Source organism: Populus alba, chromosome 6 (assembly GCF_005239225.2).
Source record: "Populus alba chromosome 6, ASM523922v2, whole genome shotgun sequence".
NCBI classification, from domain to species: domain Eukaryota; kingdom Viridiplantae; phylum Streptophyta; class Magnoliopsida; order Malpighiales; family Salicaceae; genus Populus; species Populus alba.
Window position 1 is genome coordinate 4,286,388 of NC_133289.1, and position 26,448 is coordinate 4,312,835.

The 26,448-nt window shown below is 32.1% G+C and overlaps 2 protein-coding genes and 1 non-coding gene across 6 annotated transcripts; all 3 read right to left on the minus strand.

The window, feature by feature from the left end:
* Positions 1-3,027: 3,027 nt before the first annotated feature.
* LOC118032539 (cation/H(+) antiporter 20) lies at positions 3,028-8,169 on the minus strand. Its single transcript, XM_035037253.2, has 4 exons — positions 7,853-8,169; positions 6,750-7,766; positions 3,721-4,647; positions 3,028-3,608 (listed from the first exon to the last, which is right to left on the minus strand). The coding sequence occupies exons 1-4, from the start codon at positions 8,051-8,053 to the stop codon at positions 3,219-3,221; spliced, it is 2,535 nt and encodes an 844-aa protein (XP_034893144.1). The 5' UTR covers positions 8,054-8,169; the 3' UTR covers positions 3,028-3,218.
* A 5,268-nt stretch (positions 8,170-13,437) lies between these two features.
* Positions 13,438-13,597, minus strand: LOC118032680 (U1 spliceosomal RNA). Its single transcript, XR_004684685.2, has one exon. It is a non-coding gene; the product is annotated as a U1 spliceosomal RNA (small nuclear RNA).
* A 3,833-nt stretch (positions 13,598-17,430) lies between these two features.
* Positions 17,431-26,016, minus strand: LOC118032538 (uncharacterized). Of its 4 annotated transcripts, none has more exons than XR_004684667.2 (17): positions 25,758-26,016; positions 25,634-25,675; positions 24,839-25,223; positions 24,497-24,590; positions 23,807-23,993; positions 23,456-23,711; positions 22,636-22,851; positions 22,474-22,560; positions 22,265-22,399; positions 20,803-20,916; positions 20,428-20,675; positions 20,257-20,337; positions 19,735-19,966; positions 19,263-19,361; positions 18,990-19,175; positions 17,775-18,024; positions 17,431-17,661 (listed from the first exon to the last, which is right to left on the minus strand). XR_004684667.2 is itself a non-coding variant. In XM_035037252.2 (16 exons), exons 3-16 carry the CDS (start codon positions 25,181-25,183, stop codon positions 17,923-17,925), a joined length of 2,382 nt encoding a protein of 793 aa, XP_034893143.1. In that variant the 5' UTR covers positions 25,184-25,223; positions 25,634-25,675; positions 25,827-26,016; the 3' UTR covers positions 17,431-17,922. The 4 variants fall into 4 exon arrangements, 2 of the variants coding, with proteins under 2 accessions (XP_034893143.1, XP_034893142.1); XR_004684668.2 differs by having other exon boundaries at positions 17,431-17,701; XM_035037252.2 differs by having other exon boundaries at positions 17,431-18,024; positions 25,827-26,016.
* Between the last annotated feature and the right edge of the window lie 432 nt (positions 26,017-26,448).

Sequence of the window (26,448 nt, forward strand, 5' to 3'; positions counted from 1 at the left end):
ATAATTAAAAGCCATTGAGCAATCCAAATCCCATCATCATAATTGACTCCTTAATAATTATTTTTAATCTTTGGATATAACATAGGGAAACCTAGCTAGTTGCGGGAACCAACAACAGGATACAGATCTAAACTAGACACTTGACCCGCACGATGTTGCGAGTCATTTTTTTTATATAAAAAATATTAAAACAAATAAAAATTTAAAAATCTTGGGTTTTTCTACAAAGTTATACCCAAAAAACTTGGGTTTGGCTGCAACGCTTGACCTAAGAGTAATATTTATAATATTAATAATAAAATTAAACTTGCATGACCCAAGTTTGGGTGAGCCTGGCTGCAACACCGGACCAAAGAATATTGGATGTGGGTCTAGTTATAAGGTTGTGTCATAAAAGTGTGATAATTAAATAGATTGATTAAAAAAAACAAAGAAAAAAAATCAACAGAAAAGAAAAAACTAATGAAGAAAAGGAAAAAAAATTGAATTAATTGGGTTAACCCTTTAAATCAGGTTATCCTGTAAAACCTGGGATTCACATCATAAAAGTTTGATAACTAAATAGAAAAATAAATGACGGGTTTACCCAGAATTAATTGGGTTAATCCATCAAGCCAAGTTAACCCGTCAAGCCCAGGACACGTGTCATGAAAGTATGAAAGTCTGATAATTAAATAGAAAGAAAATTAACTTTAACAAACTAAACTAAATGAAAAAAATAACTTGTCAAATCAGGCTAACCCATCAAACCCGAGATCCGTATCATGAAAATCTGATAACTAAATAAAAAAAAATTAACATCAACAAACTAAATCAAACAAAAAACAATTCATTAAAAAAAATTAAAAAGAAAAAAAAGGAAAAAAATAGTTATATAATATAATATAATATAATATAATATATAATAATATTTATAATTATAATAATATAATATATTAATAAGTAAATATATTAGAAAAAGGCGTGACATGCCCGCGCGATGCCGCGGGCTTGTGGCATGCTTGTGCATTATTGTGGATTTGTGAAAAAAATCATATAAAAAAAATTTGTTACCATCCACAATATTTTAAAGGAAAAAACTACAAAGTTATATTCTCAACCAGCTCAATATTAAAAAAAAACAAAATCGACAAAAACAATTATAAAAAAAAAAACACACAAAAATGAAAAAAAGAAGATGACAATTTTGGAAGAAAAAAAAAGAAAAAAGCAAATAATAAAAAAATGAAAAAAAAAACATGTGAGGAAAGTTAAAGCTAAATTTTCAACCAGTTAAATATTAAAATCACTTAAGGAAACACTGTAGCAATCTATAGTGTTTTGTGAGGAAATATACAACTATAATTCTCAACCAGCTTAGTATTAAAAAAAAATCAATAAAGATAATTTTGACAAATATAAAAAAAAACGAAAGGAAAAAAAACATCAATAGAAACACTATAACAATCTATAGTGTTTCATGAGAAAATCTACAATTGTAATTTTTAACCAGCTCAATATCAAAAACAATAAAAACGACAAAGACCATTTAAAAAAAAATAACAAAAAAAAAGCATATAGAAAAACACTGTAGCAATCAACGATGTTTTAAGAAAAAACAAAAAAGCTAAATTGTTAACCGGTTCAGTATGAAAAAAATAAATTTGACAAAAACATATTTGGAAAAAAAACATCGACAAAAAAAACATGTGGGGAAATACTGTAGCAAGGCAAAAATCATGTGGGAAAACACTGTAGCAATCTACAGTGTTTTAAATAACTACAAAGCTAAATTCTCAATCAGCTTAATATAAAAAAAATAAAATCGACAAAGATAATTCTGAAAAAAAAAGTTATTTAATAAAAAAAACTATGTAGAGAAACACTGCAGCAATCTAGTGTTTTAAAGAAAAAAAATTAAAAAATTAAATTATTAATGAGCTCAATAGTAAAAAAAATAAAATCAACAAAAAAAATTATGAAAAAAAAATATAAAGAAGAAAGACAATTTTGGGAAAAATTTAAAAAAAGAAAAAAAAAACATGGGGAAAGCTAAAGCTAAAGCTAAATTCTCAACCAACTCAATATTGAAAAAATAAATTCCACAAAGATAATTTAAAAAAAAAAAAAACATGTGGGGGAAACACTGCAGACAAACAAAAACCATGTAAGGGAAACACTGTAGCAATCCATAGTGTTTTTTTTTCCTTGAAAAAAGTTACAAAGCTAAGTTCTCAACCAGCTCAATATAAAAAAAAAAACTGACAAAGACTATTTTAAAAAAAGTCAATTTTGGATAAAAAAAACATGTAAAAAAAAAGAAACAAAAGCGAGAAAAAAAACACGCGGGGAAAACTATAGTGTTTTAAAGAAAAAACCAAAAAAACTAAAATTTCAACCAGTTCAATAGCAAAAAAAAAAAAAATCAGCAAAAATAATTCTAAAAAAAAATGTAAAAAATAACAATTTTGGAAAAACAGAAAAAGAAATAAAAAAAAAAACACGTGGGGAAAGCTAAAGCTATATTATCAGCCAGCTCAATATTGAAAAAATAAATTCGATAAAAATAATTTTTTAAAAAAAATATGTGGGGAAACACTGCAGTAAAACAAAAATCATGTAGGGGAAACACTGTAGCAATCCATATTGTTTTTTTTTAAAAAAAAAAAACTACAAAGCTAAATTATCAACCAACTTAATATAAAAAAATAAAATCTACAAAGACCATTTTTTTTAAAAAAAAATAATAAATAAATCATAAAAAGGAAAAAAAAAACAATGTATGAAGAACATTATAGCAATCCACAATGTTTTAAAGAAAAAAACTACATAGTTAAATTTTCAACCATCTCAATATTTAAAAAAAATTAATAAAGATAATTTTGAAAAAAATTAAAAAAAAAAAGTCAATTTTGGATAAAAAAAAAAAAAGAAAAAAAACATGTAAAAAAAATGAAGAAGAAACAAAAGTGGGAAAAAAAAAGTGCTATGAAAAAAAAAAGACTACAGAAAAAAAAAAGGAAAAAAAAGCTGCTACAAAAGAGAAAATAATAATAATAATAATATAATAATATAATTATAATTATTATATATAATAATAATAATTATTATTATATTAAGTATAATTAAAAGGCGTGGGGAAGCTACAGTGCTTTCCCACGCCTTTTAGAGTTTTTTAATAATTACAGCTCGCCAAATCTTACATCTGCACAGCATATTATGTTCATTTCACCATAAGGTCACACAGCATCCTTTGTAATCTCTCCCACACTCCATGACTCGTCGGCTGACTTCTCGGGCTCGGAATGCACCACCTTCGACACTGGAGCCTCCTTTGCATGAGCTAAATCATGTTGTTGAATCACCAGCACTGAAGAGACCACACCGTGCCCTGATGAAGCCAATATGTCTCCAATAGGTCCCAACTCTGCATGTTCAGCTTGGCGGTATGCTAATTCTGCAACCATAGATGATGGAAACCTGCCTTTTCCAACAAAAATAAGGTCATAATCCCCACTCCTTCCTATTGCTAACACTCCCTCAACAATGTTGCTTACAACATTCTCTGTGTACTCTACTGTCCCCTCCCACTTGCTCTTAAATTCAGCTATGGCAGTCTCGTCCAGGTCCTGCTAAGTTCATCAGAAAATTAACAAAAAATAGAAAGAAATTTAAATGATCTTAATAACACACACACACACACACACACACACAGTAGGTCTGGAAGTTGAGAGGACATGCCTTTTCCTTCTCTGGGTTCATTATAGCAGTGGAGAAGCTGTAACTTAGTTCAGTACTACAACGTTCGGATGGTGAAAGCTGTAACACAACATGGTTTTTTTCTTGCCCTTCTTTTTGGACGAATCTGACAATGGTAACTTTAACCACTGGGTGTTCTGCCATCCTACCACCCAACTCCAAGGCTTCACGATCATCAGGTCCACCAAAAAACATGATGCAGACCCTTTGGGTTATATTGGTATTAGCCTCTGAAATTTGAGATCCATTTCCAAATCCACGATCCACAAGCACTGCCACTGAACAAGGTGCATTTTTTAGCACCCTTTGATTCACCCCTCTCCATCCATGGCCAACATCGTCCATGATCTGATCACCCTCTCCCCTCAATTGTTTATGAAATGGCAAAATGATCAAAGTTACGTTCTTATTCTCTCCCACTTGGCAAATATCCTCATGCATGTTAGTCAAATTTGAGATTGATGTCATGGTGCGAACAGAAATTCGGCCCAGTTGGCTATTAGCCTGGAATGCCCCTGTGACTCGATCATTCCATTCACTAGACCGAGATTGATTAATAAATGGAAGTCCATTTTTACGGACCCTTTGGACCATGATGATTGATGATGATCGCTCAGTGAGCTCCACCAGATGCATGATATAGAGTTTGAGTTGGGATTTTTTAGTGCTCCTTATTGACTCAATGAGACTAACAAGTGGGGGTACATTTCCTGATCCATGAGCACAGGCAAGGATGCGTAGCTCGTCTTTTGTGTCTTTTGTGGTGGTCAGGTCACCTAGCTTGCGCTGGGAGCTAGTGGAGGAGCCACCACGGGCGGGTTTGTAGATAGCCATGACGGTTGGGGTGGTGATGAAGGTGGTAAAGAGTGCCATGAGAACAAGGATTGCGAAGCTCTCATCATTAAGGACCTGTAGAAAAGAAAATTGACAGTATTAGAGATGAAATAACGCGCCCGCGTGGGTTACCATATTCTTAGTTTTCAAATAGGAAAGACAATTTATTTCGATTTTTTTTGTTGAATAATAAATAATATTCTGATAATCAGTTTTTATATAGAAACTTGAAATGAATAAATATAAATATCTATTTTTTTATTGATAAATAATGAATCCAGCATTGATATAAATAAAAACCTGACATATTGATACTCATTATCATCTCTAACAATAACATCTATTATCAATTATGAAAATAAGTTTACTTTTTGATGATAAACATTTCTACGCAATTTCCCGCACCTTGTTGCCTTTTAATTTCACAATGAATGGTAATATATGTAAATAAAGAGATCATAAATTTTCACAAATTAGTTTTATGTTCTTAATGATTATATATTATAGAAAACACTAATCCGTGGCTAAATCGCCATGCAAAATATACCGTGGACCAGGACATATGGAATTGCGGATTGCAACAATGCTAATTTTTTATCCGTATTTTTTTTTATGTTGCTCTTATTAGACCAAACTAAAGGTCAAATTAAGTAAATTTGTTAAAAAAGAAAAAGATTGAAAGAAAAATGATTAAATTAAAAAAATTAAAAAAAAATAAGTGGTGGTTTCAAAATTGACAAGAAATTTGTGTCCTCCTCCTCCATTTTTCTTATATTTAGATCTTTGCTTTAAGAAAGGAAAACGAGAGTTGTCAAATTTTAATGATAGAAAGAAAAAGTGTTAATAGGTTCAATTTAATAAGCGGAGTTTCACCTAGGTCTTCTTTGTCTTTTTCCTTGCCTGAGATAGTAGATCTGAGCTTAAGAAGTTTTTTGGATTTAGTTTGATTTTCAATTTCGTACTTTGACATGGGTTGGTAAAGAACTGATCTTTGTATTTTTTTTATTTATTTTCTATAGGGTAGTCTCGTTCTTATAACTTATAACTTGAGTGTGACATATATGGCATGTTTACCTAGATTTACTCTATTTGCATTTTTATTCCTTTTTTCTTTAATTAAATATATGTTAAATATATCATGTTCTTATAACTCAACCTATAAATTTTGGTGATTACTCTAGGTTGATCTAAATTAATTTAATATATTATTATTTTAATATTAAAAAAAAAGCATTGTTTAGCGTATCGCCAATCTAAAATTTAAAAAGAGTTCCATCTAATATGCGATAAATTTTGAATTTATGATTAAAATATTTAAAAAAATATACATTAATAATATCTAAATATTTTTTATATTAAAATGATTTACGCAAATATATAATACTGGCCAATTATCCAGTTAGTTAGCATAGAAAGTCATGAATTTAAAAAAAAAATCTTGTTTTCGCCAATATAGGAAACAAAGAATAATACTCCCTTTCTTTTTCATTTTTTGAGAGGAAGTGGTGACTATAATTCTATTGCCTTTTAGGAGATTAGGCTTTTTTTTACCTTGTGTGTTTAGAAGTATGGTTAAGATTGTTTTTCAAAGTATTTTTTATTTAGAAATATATCAAAATAATATTTTATTTATTTATTAAAAATTATTTTTGACATCAGTGCATCAAAATAATCTAAAAATACTAAAAAAATATTAATTTAAAAAAAATTAAATAATTTTAAAAATACTTTTAAAACGCAAAAACAAACACAGATTTAATTTGGTTAGGACGCAAATCTTTCAATTTTTCAGTGCTGGTCAGGATAAAATACGATCCACCTATTCTCCTCCATTTCTTCCCTGCTAATGAAAATGATTAGTGCTATTCCTTAGAGGAAAAAAAACCTAACTCATTTGCTCTTTTCCTAGTTTCTTAGATAAGTTTGTTTGCTATTTTGAAAGGGAAAAAAAAAAAACAAATATTGTGAGGACAAAGAAGAATGTATGTTCTTTTAACTAAAAATGTTTTTGCTTTTTTATATTATTATTTTTTATCTCAAAACATTAAAACACAACAGTAGATTACCTCTGTATCTAATGGGTTTACGTCTTCTAGTTTCCAAGCACTAAAATAAATTTCCGAGAAAACTTGAATACTTGTAACTACTAGAAAGTGGAAATTAGTCAAGTAACTCACCCTTTTCTCCTTGCCAATGTCAAGGACGATGAGTTCCACCAATCCTTTGGTGTTCATCAGCACACCAAGCGTCAAAGACTCCCTCGCCGGAATCATAAACATCATTGCCACCACGAAGGTGCCAATAATCTTCCCTGCAAAAGCTGTAGTTATAACCAGCACCAAAAGCCCCCAGGACCTTCCATTACGAATTGTAGCCACGTCAGTCTTCAAACCACTAGAAGCGAAGTAAAGCGGGAGAAGCAAACCCGAAACAAAATCCTCAATCCTCTCTATCAATCTCTCTGCAAGCACACCTCCTTTAGGGATAGTTAATCCAAAAACAAACGCCCCAAAAATAGAATGAATTCCTATAAGGTCAGTAATGAATCCCGACACCAGAACTCCGGTCAATGTGAAGCATATATAAGCTTCATCTACCACGTTAGTTTTCGAGGAGCATCTGCGGGCAATCCATTTCATAGCAGGTCGGATCACAGTTAACATGATGGCAACAAAGGCACCACCTGAAATAAGAACCCATATTGATATCAAGGGACTTTTGTGCTCCCCGTTGCCAACTAAAGCAACTGCCAAGGCTAGCAAGATCCAAGCCGTGACATCATTAAATGCTGCAGCAGCCATTGCAGTCTCCCCTACTTGAGTTGTTAGTAGCTTGAGCTCTGCAAGAATGCGGGATAAAACAGGAAATGCTGTGATTGAAAGTGCTACCCCTATGAACACCAAGAACTGAGTATAACCAACTTGGTCTTCTCCTTCAATTGTTTTTCTAAGGACAAATGCTACAGCTACGCCACAGACAAATGGGAGTGATATTCCTGCTACTGCTATGCCAAGAGCACGCTTACCGCTCCTGCGAATTGAGGATAAATCAAGCTCTAGACCTACCAGGAAAAGAAAGAAAAGAAGACCAACACTTGCTACAGATTCGAGTATCGGTGTGCTCCATTTCGGGAAAATCCAGTTGAAGTACTCTTTGTTTCGTCCGATAGCTGATGGTCCAAGCAGAATCCCACCCTGAAAACATAAATTTGAACATCATCAATGCATGATCAATAACATAAAATCACAGATGTATGATTCTAAAGAATTTAGTAGCTCACGGCTATTTCAGCAATGACTTTGGGCTGGCGGAGGGGCTTGAGAAGGAGGGCAAGAAGACGGCTAACCACTAGGATTAAGGTGGTCTGAACTATTAGTAATGGTAAGGCATGGTCCAGAGGATTATCACCTTGCCAGGCTCCATTTGATGATGTTCTGATGGAAGTTATATTGATTACTGGCATGGTTGTCGATGGACTCATATATATTCTGCTAATTTATAACTTTATGCTAAACTATTTAATTTATAATTCTCATCAAGAAGAAGTTGAGCTGAGTGTAATTGTGGAGACCAGAAGAGATGAGCGGTAAAGAGAAGTTGTTGCAATTTATAGAGTGAGAAGTACCCTTTCTCGAGGAGCAAATTCTACTATACTTTAGGAAATATTTTAAAGAAATTGTCTGGGCTATTGCCAATGATGGAAGAGATTCGTCATTGCATATTCGACTTTTCTTGAAACAATTACTCTCTTGTCTTTTTCTTTTCAATTGATGGCTTGTATTACACTGTAGGCTAGCCAAAAAAATTTAAAATATATAAAAAAAAATAAGAAGATAATGCAAGATTTCCCAAAAAAAAAAAAAAAAACTACAAAAAAATATAAAAAAAAATTGAAACATGATCATTGACTCGATTGAGTTTAATGAATTCGATCAATTTCATTATACAAAGAAAAAATACAACAATAATAAATAAAATGATAAAAAATAACAATAAAAGACTTTTTTGTTAAAACATGGTTATGTTAGAGAAAATAAATAGATTAAAATTATAAAATTTAATTATCAAGTAATCTAAGATAATCAAGGTTAGTTTTTAAAATAAAAAAATTAGTAGTGTTTAATTTAAAATCAAATAAATATCACAAAACAGAAAAATAACTTGTTCAAACTAAGCCTAAGAATTTGCTTCGTTTCATTCTTTCCACCAATAGAATCATAAGTATTGATCTTTTCATCTCACCTTCACTTAGCCACCAGCTCTCTTACAGCACGGGCAATGCTAAGTATAAAACGTAAAAACATACCATCTCTATATGTAACCCTTTTATATTATCTACCACACTTTTTTACTGGAATCTTTTTAAAAATATAATTGTAATTGTAATTGTTTTTTTAAAATATTTTTTATTTAGAAATGTATTAAAATAATATTTTTTTTTTTTAAAAAAAATTATTTTTGATATGAGTATATTAAAATGATCTAAAAACATATTAATTTAAAATAAATAAAAAATTAAAAAAAAATAAATTATTTTAAAAATATTTTAAAACTCCAAAACAAACGGGTCTGCTATGAATAGGAGAGAATATTTTAATCACGATCGTAGAAAAGTTTCTTCAGTTGAATTGATTGACAACCGGAAAAGAAGAAAGCAGATATAAAAAGCGATAGAATTTTGATTAAAAGTATCTCAACAACTAGAATCATAATTCGTATTTTATTATTGATTATTTTTCTCCAATATGAAGTTTATAACTTTTTGAATAGAACAATATATAACCAACAGAAAAATCAGAATTCTAAATAAAAAGGATATGTAAGAAAGATAACATAAAATTTAAAACTAAACTTGAAATAAATAAATAAAAACTAATAAAAATGGTTAAAACAACATCTTCTAAGTTTAATTTAAATGTTTGTCTTCTCAACCAGCGATGGCTATAATTAACCAACTTCTTTATAAAATTGGGCATATAACCCTTCTAATTAAATTTAAATACAATTCAATAATCAGATATAAAGTTTTGGGTTTTTTCTTCAGACTAGTTGTTTGACTTTTTTTTTAACTTAGCTCTATTCCATGTATCCATAAAAGAATGTTTGACCTGAATATTTGAAGGACCAAAATAAAAATAATTAAAACATAAAGACCAATTGTGTTTAGTCAAAAATACCAAGTGCTACGATCAGTTGTTATTACAATAGACAGTGGCAAGCCATAATATTTTAAATAAAAGGGTAAATTACTAACAAATATTAATATTATATACTATATAAACATGTGTTATGTAAAGAAATTAATTTGAAATATATATGATAACTCAAGTCAAGCAAAATTAATTTAACAATACTTTTAAAATGAAAAACTTATATTATATTGTTCGTTTTCGAGACTTTATATTTTAAAACTGCTTCATAATAACTTTATTTTTATTGTCATTAAAAATATCTTTTTCAATACATATAACAAACTTTCATTTATTTATTTCTAAATCTTCTAAGAACTAGGAAAAGTTCTTGGTAACAATTATATGCTAACATATAGTACATAACATCTAAAATCATAACTTAAAAGGATAGTTTCAAATTGATATTGTTCTTGCTGACTTGTTATTTTGTACAAGTGAATTAAACATAAATATTAAATGTTTTCTTTTTAATTTATATATTATGTCCCTAATTTTTTTTAGTTGTCCTATACTTCATTTTTAATCACTAGTAAATTCATCACCATCATCTTCTATATTAAATTTAAAGCAAAATATTTATCAATTCATCAAAGCTTATTTCAATTCATATCCATTATCATATAATATTACTCATACACATATCATATTACCAATACACATATTATTAAACAAACCCATAAATTATTATAAACCCTAACATTTTCAATAACTAATTATAAAAAAATAAAGCTAAAATTAGATAATAAAACAGATAGAAAAGATGAAGAAAACTTTCCTAAAATATAAAGCATAAAAGGTTATTTGTTTAATTAATTAATAGTTTAGAACTTGAAGAGAAATTTTATAGGAAGAAAAGGAGACAAGGAAAATAGTATAAAAAAAATAAAAAAGAAAGCTTGGATCAATTAGTAACTAATAAAAAAAATAACCATATAAAGTTATTATATTAATATTTTAATATAAAAAAATATTTTTTTAAAAAAAAATAAACTGCCCTCTTTTGCTTCTAAGTGGATACGCCACCAATAATGGAATAATATCAGATTTCTTTTGATGGATTCCAGTGTGATTTGATTACGGGAACAACACTAAAATTTTGAATTTGATATGGAATATGATCCACAAAAATGGATTCGATTCGGCGCTTGATTATGAAGCAAGGGCCTATTTGAGTATTTGATCACGAGACCAGCAAGAGTTTATGGCTTGGTAGGGAATATCGTCCACATATAAAGGAATCCGATTCGGCCTAGATTGGTCGTGTCTCCGTCGAGGATCATTTTTCTCTCTTTTATTTATTCTAATTATACTATGTGGTTGATTTTGATTAGTCAATTGCGAATATATGTCATGACTTGCCTAGTGGGTAGCTTAGCAAAGATGATTATGTATCGATAAGGCTAAGTTAGGGATAAGCCTCATAAAAAAACTTAGAATTTTAATTTTTATGTTGGATAGTGCTTGAATGTTGCTAGGAGATTCCACGTGTCTACTTCTATAACTAAGTCTAGCATTGGAATACCTCTCATTAAGCACTTGGAACTAGTTTTTTAATTTTCCTCTATATATTTTTTTTATTTTTTTAGCTTGCTTATGGTATTATTGCATTTTTCTTTATTTACGGATATTCTGGTTTGTTTAAAGAATTTTAAACTTTCGAAAGAGATCAATTATTTAAAGAGAAATATTATAAATTTCAAATTAGTTTGGTATAGTGATTATATTAGATAAAAATATTATAAAAATTTTATATGCATTGTATTTTTTAATTGAGGGATGAAGAGATGATGTTTATGCTTTATAAAATAAATTTAAAATATATAAATTGACTAATAAAAAAAATTTGTTAGCATTGATTAAATATTAAAATGAAAAGCTCATTTTTATAGTAAAAATAAAAGAGAAATGCATGTATAATTATTTTATGTTATCAGTTATTTTTAATTTAAATAATTTCATCAATTTTATCTTAGCCGCTAGAAAATAATTTTTATTTTTATTCAAACTTCATACAAATACAGTTAATTCATGTAAAATATAAGAGAGAGAAAACTCATTACAAATCAAACTAATCTCTTTAAAATATTGTGTAACTAAAATAATATAAAAATATTAATATTTAAATAGAAACAATTAATAAAAAGAGATAACAAATAATAAATAAATAAAAGCCAAGTGTTGATGGGTCAAACCCACATGCTTGGCCTTAATAAAAACACATAAGTGCATCGTGCCTGTTTGGCATTGCGGTTAAATTGGCTTTTCGAAAAAATTCAAAAAAAATTTTTTTTTTGTTAAAATTGAGTGTGGTTTGTACTTTTTGGATCGTTTTGATGTGCTGATGTCAAAAATGATTTTTAAAAAATAAAAAAATATTATTGGCATGCTTTTCGGCACGAAAAGTTATTTGAAAAGCAACCGCTACCACACTCCCAAACACTCTAGAAGGTAAAGCTCGTGCTTGGGTTTTTTTTCATCAAGAGAAGGCGGCATAAAGCTAGGCGAACAATACTTCGAAGAGATTTATTTTTTTAAAACGCAAGTGATAAGTCAACTATAGTGGCAAGCAACCTATCACTGCTCGGTTGTTTTTCTATCATCTTTCGTAAATGAAAAATTGAGGTTTAAATTTTTTAATTTGAAAACTAATTTTCAACTCTTTTTTATATGAAAACACCTTCAAAACACCATCTAAATCTCTAAAAAACACTTTAAAACTCCAAAATCACTTTAAAAAAATTAAAATGAACTAAATCAAAATAATCAAAACAAACTTTGGTCTGCTTTTCCCACCAACTTATTTTTATCTTCATTGAACTCCTCTTGAGAAGAGGAATTTATTGATATAATGATCAATTTTATTTTTTTATTTTGCAACTTTAATGTTATTAACATACAACTTTATTATGTTTTTAGTGAGTTTCTCTTTGTTTTCTTAAATCCAAGGAGTAAATTGTTGTAAACTAGCAAATATATTATTTTTCTGTGAGTTTCTTTCTCCTCTCTTAAATATATAGACTGAAAAATAAATAAAATAAAATTTTGTACCCAAATGAAAATCCTAAAAGTCCTATCACTTTAAATTTTATCTTTCTACTATAATTTAAAATTTTATATTATGGAATTATGTCACAAAATGATTAAATAAAAAGAAAAAAAAACATAAGGATGAAAATTTTAAAAGTTACATTATTAAAAAAAAAAGATAATGAATATTAGCAGAGAAAAACCCAATTCTTTTAGTATACTTCGTAATGTTTTTCTCTATTTATGTCTATTTACAACTTGACACAAAGTTGGTGGACTACCTCTAAATTTATTTGATTTGCTCCAAAAGAGTGGAGTTTAAGAGAGAGTACTAAAATATATCCTCTTGAAATATGAAATTATCTCTCTCTCTCTCTCTCAAGCAGATATAACCTGGAAAGGACAAGATTGAAATTATGGAAGTGATGCATAGTACGATCAGTAATTATAACCTTTTATTATATAATATGGAAAGGACAAGATTTTCACAAATGTTTTATTTTGTAGAATAGTACATAGTTTCCTGTGATTATAATTTTGTAGACTAATCTTTCAATTACACCCCTATTTTAAGACTCTCAAGCAGGAATTTCAACCATAAGTAACTCAATGGGCTACAAGTAGAAATACTTCGAACTCATTTAGACAGGGGCCGCGGCTAGCGCAGGCCCCCTCGACCACAAATTTTGACGTACACTCTCCCACTTGGGGAGATGTTAAACTGGTGCACCCGCTTGGTGCAATGCGAGCCACCAGCCTAGGCCAGAGCCTTATTGATCGCCCAAAGACCCCGTCCAGGTAAGTATGTTACAAAGAAGCCCGTCCATTTTATTTTATACGCTTTTCGTCCTGTCTTTGCTGCTTTCTTTCCGATGTGGGATACGAACAATAAACTTTATCCTGTTCTTTATACGCGTGTAAGGTGCCAAAGATAAATAAATTAATCGTGTGTAATTTTTTTTTTTAGGTTTTTAAAGGAATTGAAGAGGAAATTGACACAATATATATATATATTAAAAAATATTTTTGGATTGAAAAAATATTAAATTAATATGTTAGTATTTGTTTTTATATATTTTTGATGTATTACTATAAAAAAATTTATAAAAATTATTTTAATATATTTCTAAGTAAAAACCTATTTAAAAAATACTTGCACTGTAATTCAAACTTTTTAAATCTCTAAATCCCAAGAGACTTGGCTGAATCAACGTAATGATGTATTGATTTAGAATTTGCTTGAGGCTAAATGGGTGAAAAAAACTTATTTTTTCACTAAAAAGATGTTTTATTTTTAAAAACCCTCGTCTATGTTGTAATGGCTTTTCTTGCTATAACGTTGAGTTCTCTAAATTAAGTTGTAATTATTTGACGACGTTTAAAGTTGAATGAATACAATTTGAATTTTTATGCCACGGGAGAATATGATTGACATGTAAAGTTCATCTTTCTCCAAGAGCAAGATGTGGTTTCTTTGTGCTCCGACGCATTAAATTTTGGATGGTATGAATCACGTTCAACTGCAATTAAAGGTATGAGAATTCGTCAGGCAGCCAATTCAATTCGTTGGTGTTAACCAAAATCCTTGCTTTCCTAAGAAACTACTATTTGGTCTCAGAAGCACATCTATAGCCACAGTTTCCTTGGCACTTGCCAAGTTGCTGCAGAAGTGGGAGAGGGGATTGCAGGAATACCATGCTCCGAGAACGCATCTTCAATTCGGCAAAAAGAAGAAGTGGGGAGCATTTCAATAGAGCGAATCCAAGGTAGCCTGGGACCTCGTTGCTCACACCAAGATCGGAGGGTGGTTTAGGCTTCAGATTTTTCTTTGAAGGAATGGAACTCGGTCTGTGTTGGCAATGGATCTTCAAGGGTTGTGGAGGGTAGAGTTGCCTGGGAGATCAGAATTCCAAATGACCGTGGTTAGAATGGGAAGAAAGTTCCAAGACTAGGGTCTGATTCAGGACTGCATAGATGGAGCACAGGTAGGGGAAAGGAAAAAAAACATTTGTTTATGGCGGAATCATTGGCACTCTTTGGGACCCTTGGCTAATGAGACCTGGAAGGAGGATCACCGGTGAATCTGGCTTGATCAATACTGCAAAACTTCAGGTACTTGGACAGATTGAGAAGGCCAAGCCAAGGGCAGATGACATGATGACCTTTCAAATCTCGTTGTACAGTGTCGAAGACCCTGAGCTTTTGAAGGATGGCGCCGATTCAAGCCATCACCTTAGAGAGACATCACGCCACGTTATAACAACGAAAGCCACCACCACATCCAGAACTGAAAACTGACTTTATGTATTTTAAATACCGCTTGTTTGTTTTTATATTTTAAAAATATTTTAAAAAAAATTAAATTTTTTTATTAATTTCAAATTAATATGTTTATGGTATTTTTAAATTATTTTGATGTATTAATATTAAAATTAATTTTTTAAAAAATAAAAAAAATATCATTAACATATATTTTAATATAAAAAATTATTTAAAAAATAACTATAATTACACTGCCAATAATCTCGCAGTTGGTTCTTTATAAAACATGTGCTTATCTTAAAAGATTTCATGCTTCGAGTTGGAAGAACCAGAAGAAAAAACACTTCGGCACTTTGTTAGTACAGGGTACAGGATAATAGTTTCGTAAGGACCCAAAGAGTTGATATCCCACATCGGGAAGAGAAAACTGAAGGCGGGACGAGAGTCGTATAAATTAAAATGGGTGGGCCCCAATATTTTCTCAGACTGCGCTTTTGTGCAATCAAGGTCCGGGCCTACTCTGGTAGCCCGCATTGCACTCTGTGGCTGCGCCCAAGCGGGAGAGTGTCTGTCAAAATTTGTGGTTTTCGGGGCCCGGGCTCCCTGTTTGCTCTGGGAAAGCTTTTATTTTTAAATTAATAGTTTTTTTGACGTAAACAAAAATACAAAAATATCATTTTGGTTGGAAAGCATTTTTAAAATGCTTGTACATGCATATAGTTGATCTAGATGAATGGCCTGCACTTCACTGTGGACTGTATCCTAACTAATCAATGATATTTTGTAAATGAGAAAATATCATTGATTAAAACTATTATCCTGTACAAAGCATAATTAGAAAGCAGAGTAGATATACAGTGTTTTCATGAGCTCTTTTAGTTTTTTTCAATAATTTATAATTTTAAACATAAAACTCTCTTCTAGGTACCACAGTAATTTTGGATTTTATTTTTGCAATACAGAAAAGGCATCTGCCAAAAATATGGTAAAGGTTAACACGTTTAGTTTTCAGTCAGAAAGTCTCTTATCGACGATAAAGCTTAATACTTTCAGCATTTTAGTTGGATCTTGAGTCGAGTATATGCTACAGAGGTGCTGAGAAAAGTTCTCTGACCGGTAATAATTCCATTCGAGGATCGATGTGTTCCTAAAAAGAGTCAACATTTTGCAGGTGCTTAATTTAGTTCCGAGCAATAGGAATTCATGGGACATCCATCCACTGCGATTTTGGGAGCAAAGACTTTACGATGATTCCCACTAGAGGGAAAAGATTTCCATGGTAGATAGATTTATCCTGTCAAGCATTTAATACTAAGTGGCTATTTGTTAAAGCAAACCGCAGCTTTTGGTAACTGAAATTGGCAGTGTGGTAACGGTTGCTTTTGAAATAGCTTTTCGTGCTGAAATACATATCAATAATGTTTTTTCATTTTTTAAAAATCATTTTTGACATCATCACATCAAAACGATCCAAAAAGTACAAACCGAACTCAATTTTAGCAAAAAATAAATTGAATTTAGACAAAACACTATTTGGAACGCAATGCCAAACAATATCTATACTATTTATGTGGGGCCAATTAAAATTGATCAAAACCAGAAGTTTGTGGAAAGTAACTTTCTCTAACCTATGTACGTAGTGGAGAGTAAATGATAATTCACTCTCTCCTACTGTTCACTTAAGTACTCTTTCCTACTGTTCACTTAAGTGATAATGAAGAGTGAACTCCACTATTCCAGCCAAATGAGTTTGGTTCAAAACTAAATATATTAAATCAAATCTGATTTAATTAAAAAATTTTAATTTTTAATTTTTTTATTTAAAAAATTAGAAAAAAATCACTTGATAATGTAGAATTTGCAAATTTTTTTGTTGGGTCTAACCCTGTTAAAAAAAAAATTAGTTTTTATTTTTAGTTGTGTTTTATTCAAAAAAATTAGAAGAAAATCATTTGACGACGTAGCATTTGCAGAATTTGATTGCAATCCTAATTTTATTCTTGATGATATTTTTATCTAATGTTGTTGAACGCTTAAGAAACCATGAAAAATATAGTTCTTATTGGATAGATTTTATACGTGATGAAAATGCACATAGTTTAATGGAATAATTAAAAAAAAAAATGATATCAATATTATTTATTTCATGATGTAATAATAGTAGTTAAATCTATAATTTAAAACCATCAATATATATATATATATATATATATAATCTCAATTTAAAAAGTATTCTTTTAACCAAATACATTAAACTATTTTTTGTTCAATCTCAATATTTCAACCACAGTTTTAACCAAACATATATTTTTCTAAACTAATATCAACTAAAAGTACTTTTTATAAAATATTTTTTTTCAAATCACAGCTGCAACAATTACCACAATACCAAACACACTTTATAGCATGTACCAATGATCTTGTAATCATAAGATATAGTCATGGACAACGCAGAAATCATTAATAACGATGGAAATCTAGCTAACTGCTCTACCATGTTTTTGGGGCACTAAGAGTTTTGTTTCCCATCTTCACAAATAAGATAACACTGTAAACAAGAATCAAAGCAAACACTTTTCTTTTCCTTTGGCCTTTCCAGCACTTTCCTCTGTGACACAGGTTTGATAGGAACATGAGCAAACAGTCATCTGGCATGTATATGATCAATATTGTTATTGCATTTAATTTTCTTTTTTGTAAAAAAATGTATTCTCTGTCTACCTGTATGTGTTAGCAATCTAGCCAGACAGCAGCATGTGGATCAGAATATTTGGCTATCAGGATAGGATAACACTGTTTGCCTTGATTTTTAGCAAGGTTCAGAAGCAGTCATCACTGCACGTCAGGGATCTGCCAGCAGCTATATTATTCAGGATGTTCTCATTAAACATTCTTGTGGTAAGCCAAAATCTTTCTTCTGAGAACCAAGCTGCCGCCTCCAAGGGTCATTGTGCAACTTATAGTGTAGAACCTTGTCAGGCCAGTGATAGCATGTCAGTACCATTAACGAACGTGCAGAAATGCATGTACAAATGAACTAAAACTTAATGCTGTGTTTTGAAGGTTCAAATGCAAATTTGAACAACAACGTGGAATACAAACTGCAGGACATGATCTCAATATCTGAAGTATGATTCATATCAAGTCAAGGGGCACTATCTTTTACCACAGCATCAGTCTTTCTAGCAAAAATCCTTCAAAACTGAGAACCTTTCTGCATGTAGGAAAGGTTTCCTGATATCTTATTTTTTGCTACCATTCGCAAATGCTCCATTTATGAAGGAACCAAAAGATGGGAAAATTAAAGGCAGAATGTAGAATTAGGGTTTTTAACTGGCTTAATATCTATCATACCAAATAATCCCTTGCGGAAGCTTATAGAGACAATAATCATACATGACTTGATTTCAATGTACAGTTGCAACAGATTCTATCATATTTTTTTTCCAAGATTAACTGTATTCTTCAGTTTTTTTGATTGCACAACTCTCTTCCTAGCTTATATCAAGTTTCAGCTTCTCACTTACACAAAGTTGATGACTTGATTTTTTTTCCTGGCCTGCCCTATCAGATGAAACTTCTTATCGAACTACTTGCTTTCCCTAGTGAAAATGTGATGTGAGCATTCTATCAAATTCCTTTTGCGAAAACCACAACCGAGGAAATATACTACTATCCTGGAAAGAGATTCGTTTATGAAATTCTTTACTTGTCTTTCAACTAAGATCATTTTCTTATTTCTTGAAGATTGATATGGACTCAAACATTAAGGCTTATGGTTAAATTGGAGTCTCATATTGGCAAATGCAAGGAGAGGATTGCAGCATCAGAGATTTAAGTTAACTGAGAATAAGAGTTTAATGGGAGGGTCGGATCCTGCTGTGCAGCCAAATAATTTTAAATAGCTCTATATTCAGCATAAACAAAAGCATATACCTGTACAAAGGTGGCAAAGACATCATCTTCTGTCAATCGTAAGAATTCAACTGCCCAATCCTCCACATAGCCAAAAGCATTTTTTTGTCTCTCAGCTTCAAGCAACATAGAATCACGATACAAGAATCTCTGCCAGATTTTCTGGACGCTGGTCAGCTTGTTTTCTATTTCTGTCTCATTGAATCCCTAGAGGAAGTGAGCACTAATGATTATCAGCTTTTAAGGTTTCAGAGTAACCATTTTACAAAGAGATTCCTAAAACCAAAACAATACCTGAAGGATCTTTATCAAATTTGGAATCTCGTCTTCCAGAATTCTGACAGCAAAGCTTTCATAGTTAAGCACATTTTCATATGGCAAGTATATCCCATCCTAGGAACAGGGAAACAAGATGGAACAAACAAGAAATAAGTTGCTACCATTGATCATCAGTGTCTGAAACAAATAAATTAAAAACTTCCTAGAAATGCTATTAGGAAGGTTTCACACTATATCACCTACTGATACTGGAAGCCAGCTCGAGATCCTAGCCACACAGCTTTGAAAGAAAATAAAAAAAAAATAACAAATTTGAAAAAGCTACTGTTCTACTGGGGCTGAGCATAAAATGGCCCCATCTGCAATTTTGACATACGACTAGAAGCTTCAAGGTGCTTACCTGAGCCATGAACAGCCAAGTAGCTTGCTGCTTGTATGCTAAATCAAACATATTCTCTATATTTTCAGGATATGCAGAACTACCTACCTGAATGACAACTGGAATGCACCCTTGCAAAATGCTATCTTCCATACGACCACTCCAACCATCTCCGGGCATTACTCCGCAGAAAACAGAACTGGCTAAATCCTCATGGTATCTTTCAGAGCGCAATGGGCTCACAATCACATTTTCAGCATGTTGTTTCCCAAGATTACCATCCTTGTTAGGGGTTGATCCAAACTCCTCAGCAAGTTTCTGTCTGATACCCATGCTATACCTGCACAATTACAACCGGCAAACTATAAGATCTGCTGAAAATTTTGTAGCGTAATAAAAGGAAGGAGTTATTCTGTAAACTGGAAAAAGAACCAGACAAAGACAACTAATTATGTATTTAGTATGAAGGAGACAGCTGATCATTTTATTGAGAATGAGACAGGATACAACTAGTAAAGGTAGCCAAACCATGTGCCTCTGTGTGGCCTGTGACCATGCATTTCTATTTGAAAACAATTTGCCTTTTTCAATAAATTGCAAACAGCTATTGAGTATTACAGTTTTACTTACAAAGCTTCTGGTCTTCCATTCGGGTATGCCGGTCCAAGATTTCCATTGAAATAGAATAATGTCTTCCGCTTTTCAAGAGGCCTGAGACAAATACATAATATTTTCACCTTTACTTGCATGAATTTGGAATTTATCTCACAGTTCAGCCAGAAAATTCAATGAGAAATGTACCTAGCCCACAGTTTGGTGCTCAGAGCAATGACATCAGGTCGCTTCCAGGCAGGAAGCACAAGATCTTTATCAGGATCAAAGCAAGGATGCTTGCCTCTTCTATCAGAAGAAATTTTATCCCAGTTGTCAGCCCAATAGGCTGTTGTAGAATGGTTATGCTTTGAATTTGTATTGCCCCAGTGAACCACCATCATGCTATTCCATATCTCCTTTGGGGCATAGCAAGCACCTTCATCCCATGAAAAAGACTGCCTTCAGATATCAAGGTGGAATCATTAGCATAAACCCGGAAGTATTCTGTTGTATCGAGAAAAGGCAATGAAAAATAACTTTGTTCACTTGAAAAGTGGAAAAAATTAAACTGCAAATCATTACCCATATATGGTCTCTTCCTGATGAGCGGTTCCAGAATGGATAATGCTCAACAATGTGATCGTATGCCTTCCTATAAAATTCTAGAGTGAGAGAGCTCCTCAAACCCAAATGTTGCTGAAATTAGAAAGCACATAACCATGAGGGCTCCGCATATGACAAGCAACACACTCACTTAAAATTGCACGTGGTACACATATATGACGTTTTCATACATAGGAAAATAAGCTGCTATTGATAACTTGCACAAGAAGCCCTGGGCTTGGTTAATGGACTGGGCTGGATGGGTACCAGAAAGTGTAGTTAGGGACAACAAGATCTCAGAGTTGAAGATGTATTCTCAAGGATTTCTTGACAAACATACCAGGAGGAGGAGGATTACTGACCACTATAAAAAAATTCACATCTATGTATTCAGCTTAGTTCTTAATACTTGCTGAACTGACTGAATGAGTGATGTAAAGTTGGCTTGAGACTTGTTACGTAACCATGTCTTGTAGTCAAACTTCCACATCGAGACTTGTTTCTGGATAAAACATATAGGAGTATTTTATTCTAACTTCTAAATATCCAACATAAAAGGAAATTTGAAGTTTTAAGAACAGGGGAGAGAATGAAACGCTCAAGTCACATGTGAAGTAGAAAGGAACTTAATAAAACAGTCACAAGAACATATTCTGCTCCAAGGACTTTGGGCAGTAAAAAGGCATCTGAAGCTAACACTGAGGCACTAGATAATGAGTCCACAAAATCAGAAGTAAGAGTGGCGAATTAGGTTCATGAGGAATTGGATGAATAAGCATATGTAGAGAGGACCCATGTGTTATGCGAGTAAAAAGGGAAAGCAAAAGTACTTGTAGGATAAGAATAAAGTAGAACTGAGAACAAAGGGTGGAGTATGCCGGAGTTACAATTTGAGAAAAAAAAAATAATGGAAATTCTACTGAAAGAGTTTATGTGAAACCTGTGTAATCCATATAGGAACACAAGAAGCACCGGAATATTATGATATACAACCACGTCCATTAACAAACAATGAAGTGCAGGAAAAAAAAAAAAAGCAAGATAGATTGATTTTTGTCCAAAGTTAGCTCATAATATCTCTATGGTGGTACCAATTGAAGACTCTAACAGAAAAATGGCTGATTATATGGAGTTGCCAAAGAGAGAGAACATATGCTACAATGTAATGATCATTTGCTTTCAATGACAAAACAAGTCTGAGTGCAAGATAACAGACAAAATGAATCAGCATCTGATGGCTTGGAATTAAAGATTAATAGTTTGCAAGACTATTGCATGCACATACGGCCATAATTCCATTTTATTTTAAAGATTAGCATAAGAACTCTACAGGGAAATAAAAGAATATCCTTTCATTTCCCTTTTTTATGAAAACATAAGCATAAAAGATAGAATCGCATGCATCCATAACATATCCATATCCCAGATCTAGAAAGTATACCTCCATACTCAGGTGAGGTGCATCGTCAGCACGTGTAATGATGCAAGAATCAAGAACAGGTACGAAGAAAAAGTCAGCTTCTTCACCATTTAATGTTCGATGTGGGCTAGCTAAAATACTTTCATAGAGTGCCATCTGTAAGCGCATAGCTACAGCATTAGATACAATTCCTGGTATAAGCTAAATTTCAATCTCAGTTCAAATAATACCTGGGCACCATACAACTGATCCGTCCAAATTGTTGCATTGTTATCATTATACAGCCTGTTTACACATTCGAACTTAAAATGCCGCCCCTACAGAACCAATTAATTGACAAACATAAGAAGTTTGCTCCTAGTTTCAAGAAACAAAAGAAATGCTATTCTTACCTCAAGAAGTAAACTGTTGAACTTTGGGGGTAAATCATAAACATATATAAGGGGCCTTTTCTTCTTGACCACTGCATTGAGATCAACAAGTTTCCCAGTGAGATGTGCATTGTCAGGAACATCAAGCTGAGCAGGTCGAAGCCACTGAGGCCACTCTCTTACAGATGATGTAACAGATGGGATGCTGCAGTCTGTTCCATACCAACCATTGGCACACTAGAAATACAATCTTGACACAATTAGATAGTAGGTTGCAAGAAAGACAAGGACATTTAAAGTAGTTCAAAAAATATAACTTTCAGGGTAATGAAAATTCATCAAAAGAGAAGATTTTAGGGGAATTAGAAACAAAATAATGTTCTATCAATTCAGTAGGTTTTTTTATTGCATGCTAACCTCTCATCCACTTGAGCAACGGGTCCCAAAAATCACCAAGAACAAATACCAAGAAAAATAGAATGTGTAATGCTGCAAATTTTTTAGTATTTGTTTATTTTTCCCAAAACAAATCACTGAATTAGTTTCTCATATTACCAAAAATTGATTTACTATCAGCTATACAGGACAGTAATGTTCAAATGATTCATCGGTTTTGTGCAGTTCTCCATGACACAATTTCATATTCTTCACAGGGGTAAAAAGGAAAAAGGAAAGGAGGGCAAAAACCCCTCCATGCATGAAAGGAAGCCCTTGTAAACACTCCAAATGTTATTTTGTTCACAAATTTTGCCTGTAAACATGGTTTTCATTTATTTCTTTCCCAGTGCAAATCAAATACCTGTGATTCTGGAATCATAATTAAAGAAAGAACAAACATTACCTGACAAAAACCACCACGGCAATGCCCATGTCCAGAGCATTGGTTAATACAAGAGCATAGCACAGGCACTTCACAGAACCGCCCTGACAAACAATCATATTTGCAGTCGCATTCCTCTTTGAATTTCACCTTGTTGGCATACCCTTCAGCTGGGTCCACATTACACCACCCTAGTTTGCTTTTGTTTGTCGTGTATATGTCCACATCAGGTTTTGCCCAATCAACTTGTCTAGGGGCACCAGGTTCAGAAGGTAAGCTGATAAGAAATGTTGAGTCATGACTAAGAGGATTTAGAAATTGGAACAAATGATATGTACAAAATATTCTTCCTTAGATTCTAACTGCACTCACCTCAGTTGAAACCCACAAGTCTCTGCTGCAGGACGATTTGGATATTTTGTACCTTCTCCACAAAAGCACATTGCTCTCGTTGGGTCACAATGAGCAGAGCAAATGGAGACAACCCATCGCCCATATGGTAGCTCTGGTGATTTAGGGTAGTTACATTCCAAGTGTAGTCTCTCAGAGCATCCTTCCCCTGAAACATCAGCACCAGAAACAATATCATTTGGAATATTCTTTATTGTTTGTTTTGTTATCCATCGTTAAATTCTTAACTTTTTGTAGTTTAAGTCACATAAAAACAGAGGCTTGGCCTTGCTATCAAAAAAGAACACAGCAAAGATCTGTCACAATTTGTAATTAACAGAGTTTTCCTGTATCTCTACTTGGAATCAGGATGGGGCAAAACAACCGTCCATCTACCAATTACAATGTGAAATCGAAATGCCAAATCCAATCATCTGTATTTTCAACATCAACTTCCAAGTAGCCATCTGACTTTTTCAACCCCACAGCTTCAACTTCCATGTACATTGTCAGTTCATTGAAAGAACAACCTAATGGTTCTTATAACAGGTATAATGAAAGGGGCATGACAACCTATTCTAGTTACTGGCATCATTTACTAAATGTGACGTGAATTGGGAAAAGGATGGAAGTATAAGAATTGCAAAAACAGAAAGGGAAAAAAAGGCTCACCACTAAATCCATGAAAACACCGACATTGACCGAGTTCATAGTTACAAACTCCTTGACCACCACAGTCATTTTTGCAGCTCCTGCCACTTATTGTCTGTGATCAAAGCAGTTGACCATGTTAACTATCAGACTGAAATTTTAATTGGATATCAACATAAGCTTCTCTAAAAGATGAGAAAGAGCATTTCAACGAAAGCCTCATAAGCCGATAGAATTCACCAAGTCCTTTCTCCTGTGTGTACAGCAAGAATAAGCATTTCCCACAAGTACAAATAATGAATGGAAGTTAACAATCTCACAAACAGATTCAAATTAACAGTCATTAGTCACAACTATTATTACCTCAACAACACTGACTTCCTTAGTAACTGCATCACAGCCAGAAAGCCATCGTCCAATCTCAGCCTTCCATGGTGCATTACGATAAACCACTGCCCGATGCAAGTCAGCTGGAAACTTGTGCTCTAAATCCAAAACTGGCTGTAAATTACCCGGGTCATGACCAGTCCTTCCATCCACTGATTCATTATTTGGGCCACAAGAATCCTGAACTTTCCGAACACTAAAGGGATCAAAAGAAGGCACCACGGGAAACAAGAATAGATGAACTACCGAAACTAATGCCACTATAGATGCAATTGTAGCCATCAAAGACCATGAACATTTCCATTTCGAAATTGAAATCATTATCCCTGACACCTCTCCAGCAACAAACACAAAACTACACCTGCAAATCAATCAATTTAAAATCAGCAATACAAAATTTCACAATTACAGTCACCAAGAGACAGGGAAAAAACCACAAGTTCCAGGAAAAGCATAAAATTTACAGCTCAAAAATTTAAATTAAATTCATTACCATTAACAATTCACTACATACCAAACTCGGCGATTCAAGCGCATGAATTAAAACTGAATAAACAAATTAATAATAAAAAAAAATCCAACAACAAAAAACAGCAGCATAGTGAACAAAAACGACACTGAATCTGAACACTAAACCCATAAAACGCTAGCACAAACTCACACTAGACAATCTCTAGCAAAAACTAAACAACTTTGTTAAAAAAGAAAAGAAAAATTACCGGTTGCAAAGGTTGAACAAAACGGACATTCTAAAATTGAGCTAAAACTGACCTTTAATTGGATCGGAGATTGCAGTTTTTTAGGGAAAATGACCTGAAAAAAACGAGAAATACGAAAATGAGAGGAACTGGATCACAAATGGGAGTAAATTAAGAGATTTGAGAAGAGAGTTTACCAGAATGTTGAGCAAGATTCCAAGTACTTAGAGCGGGAGTATATTAAGAGATTTGAGAAGAAAGTTTACCAGAATGTTGAGCAAGATTCCAAGTAATTAGAGAATTTGATAGATAATTTGGTTGTGATCGGCATTGTAATCGTTAATTAATTAAAGAAAAATTACATGATTAGCAGAGCGAGAGGGGGGGAGGGGGAGAGAGAGGAGTCAATGCAAAAGCCGCCAAGTCTCTCGTTGGAGTTTTGAACAAAAACTAATGTACACGGTACGCAGTTGTTACTGTTGCAGTTGTTGTATCTTAAAGTGTATTTTTTATGTTTTTTATTTTAAAATATTTTTTATAAATTTATTTTTAATATTAAAATAATTCAAAAATATTAAAAATAATATTTTTTCTCAAAAAATAAAACAATATCACCACAAAAACAAACCGACTTTTATACAACTGTTATGAGTTTTTAATTTCTTAAATTGTCTAGTGAGTACTTAAGTCTTATATTATGGGCTAATTATATTTTAACCAACGGTAATTTTTGTGTGTTTATTTTTTGGTTTTCAACGTACGCTATGCACCAATCAATTTTTCATTAAAATAACTATTTTAGTCATTGTATAATATATATAGAAGCATTTAATTCGATTAAAATATCTATTTTAGTCATTGTATATATAATTAAAATAATTCATAGAA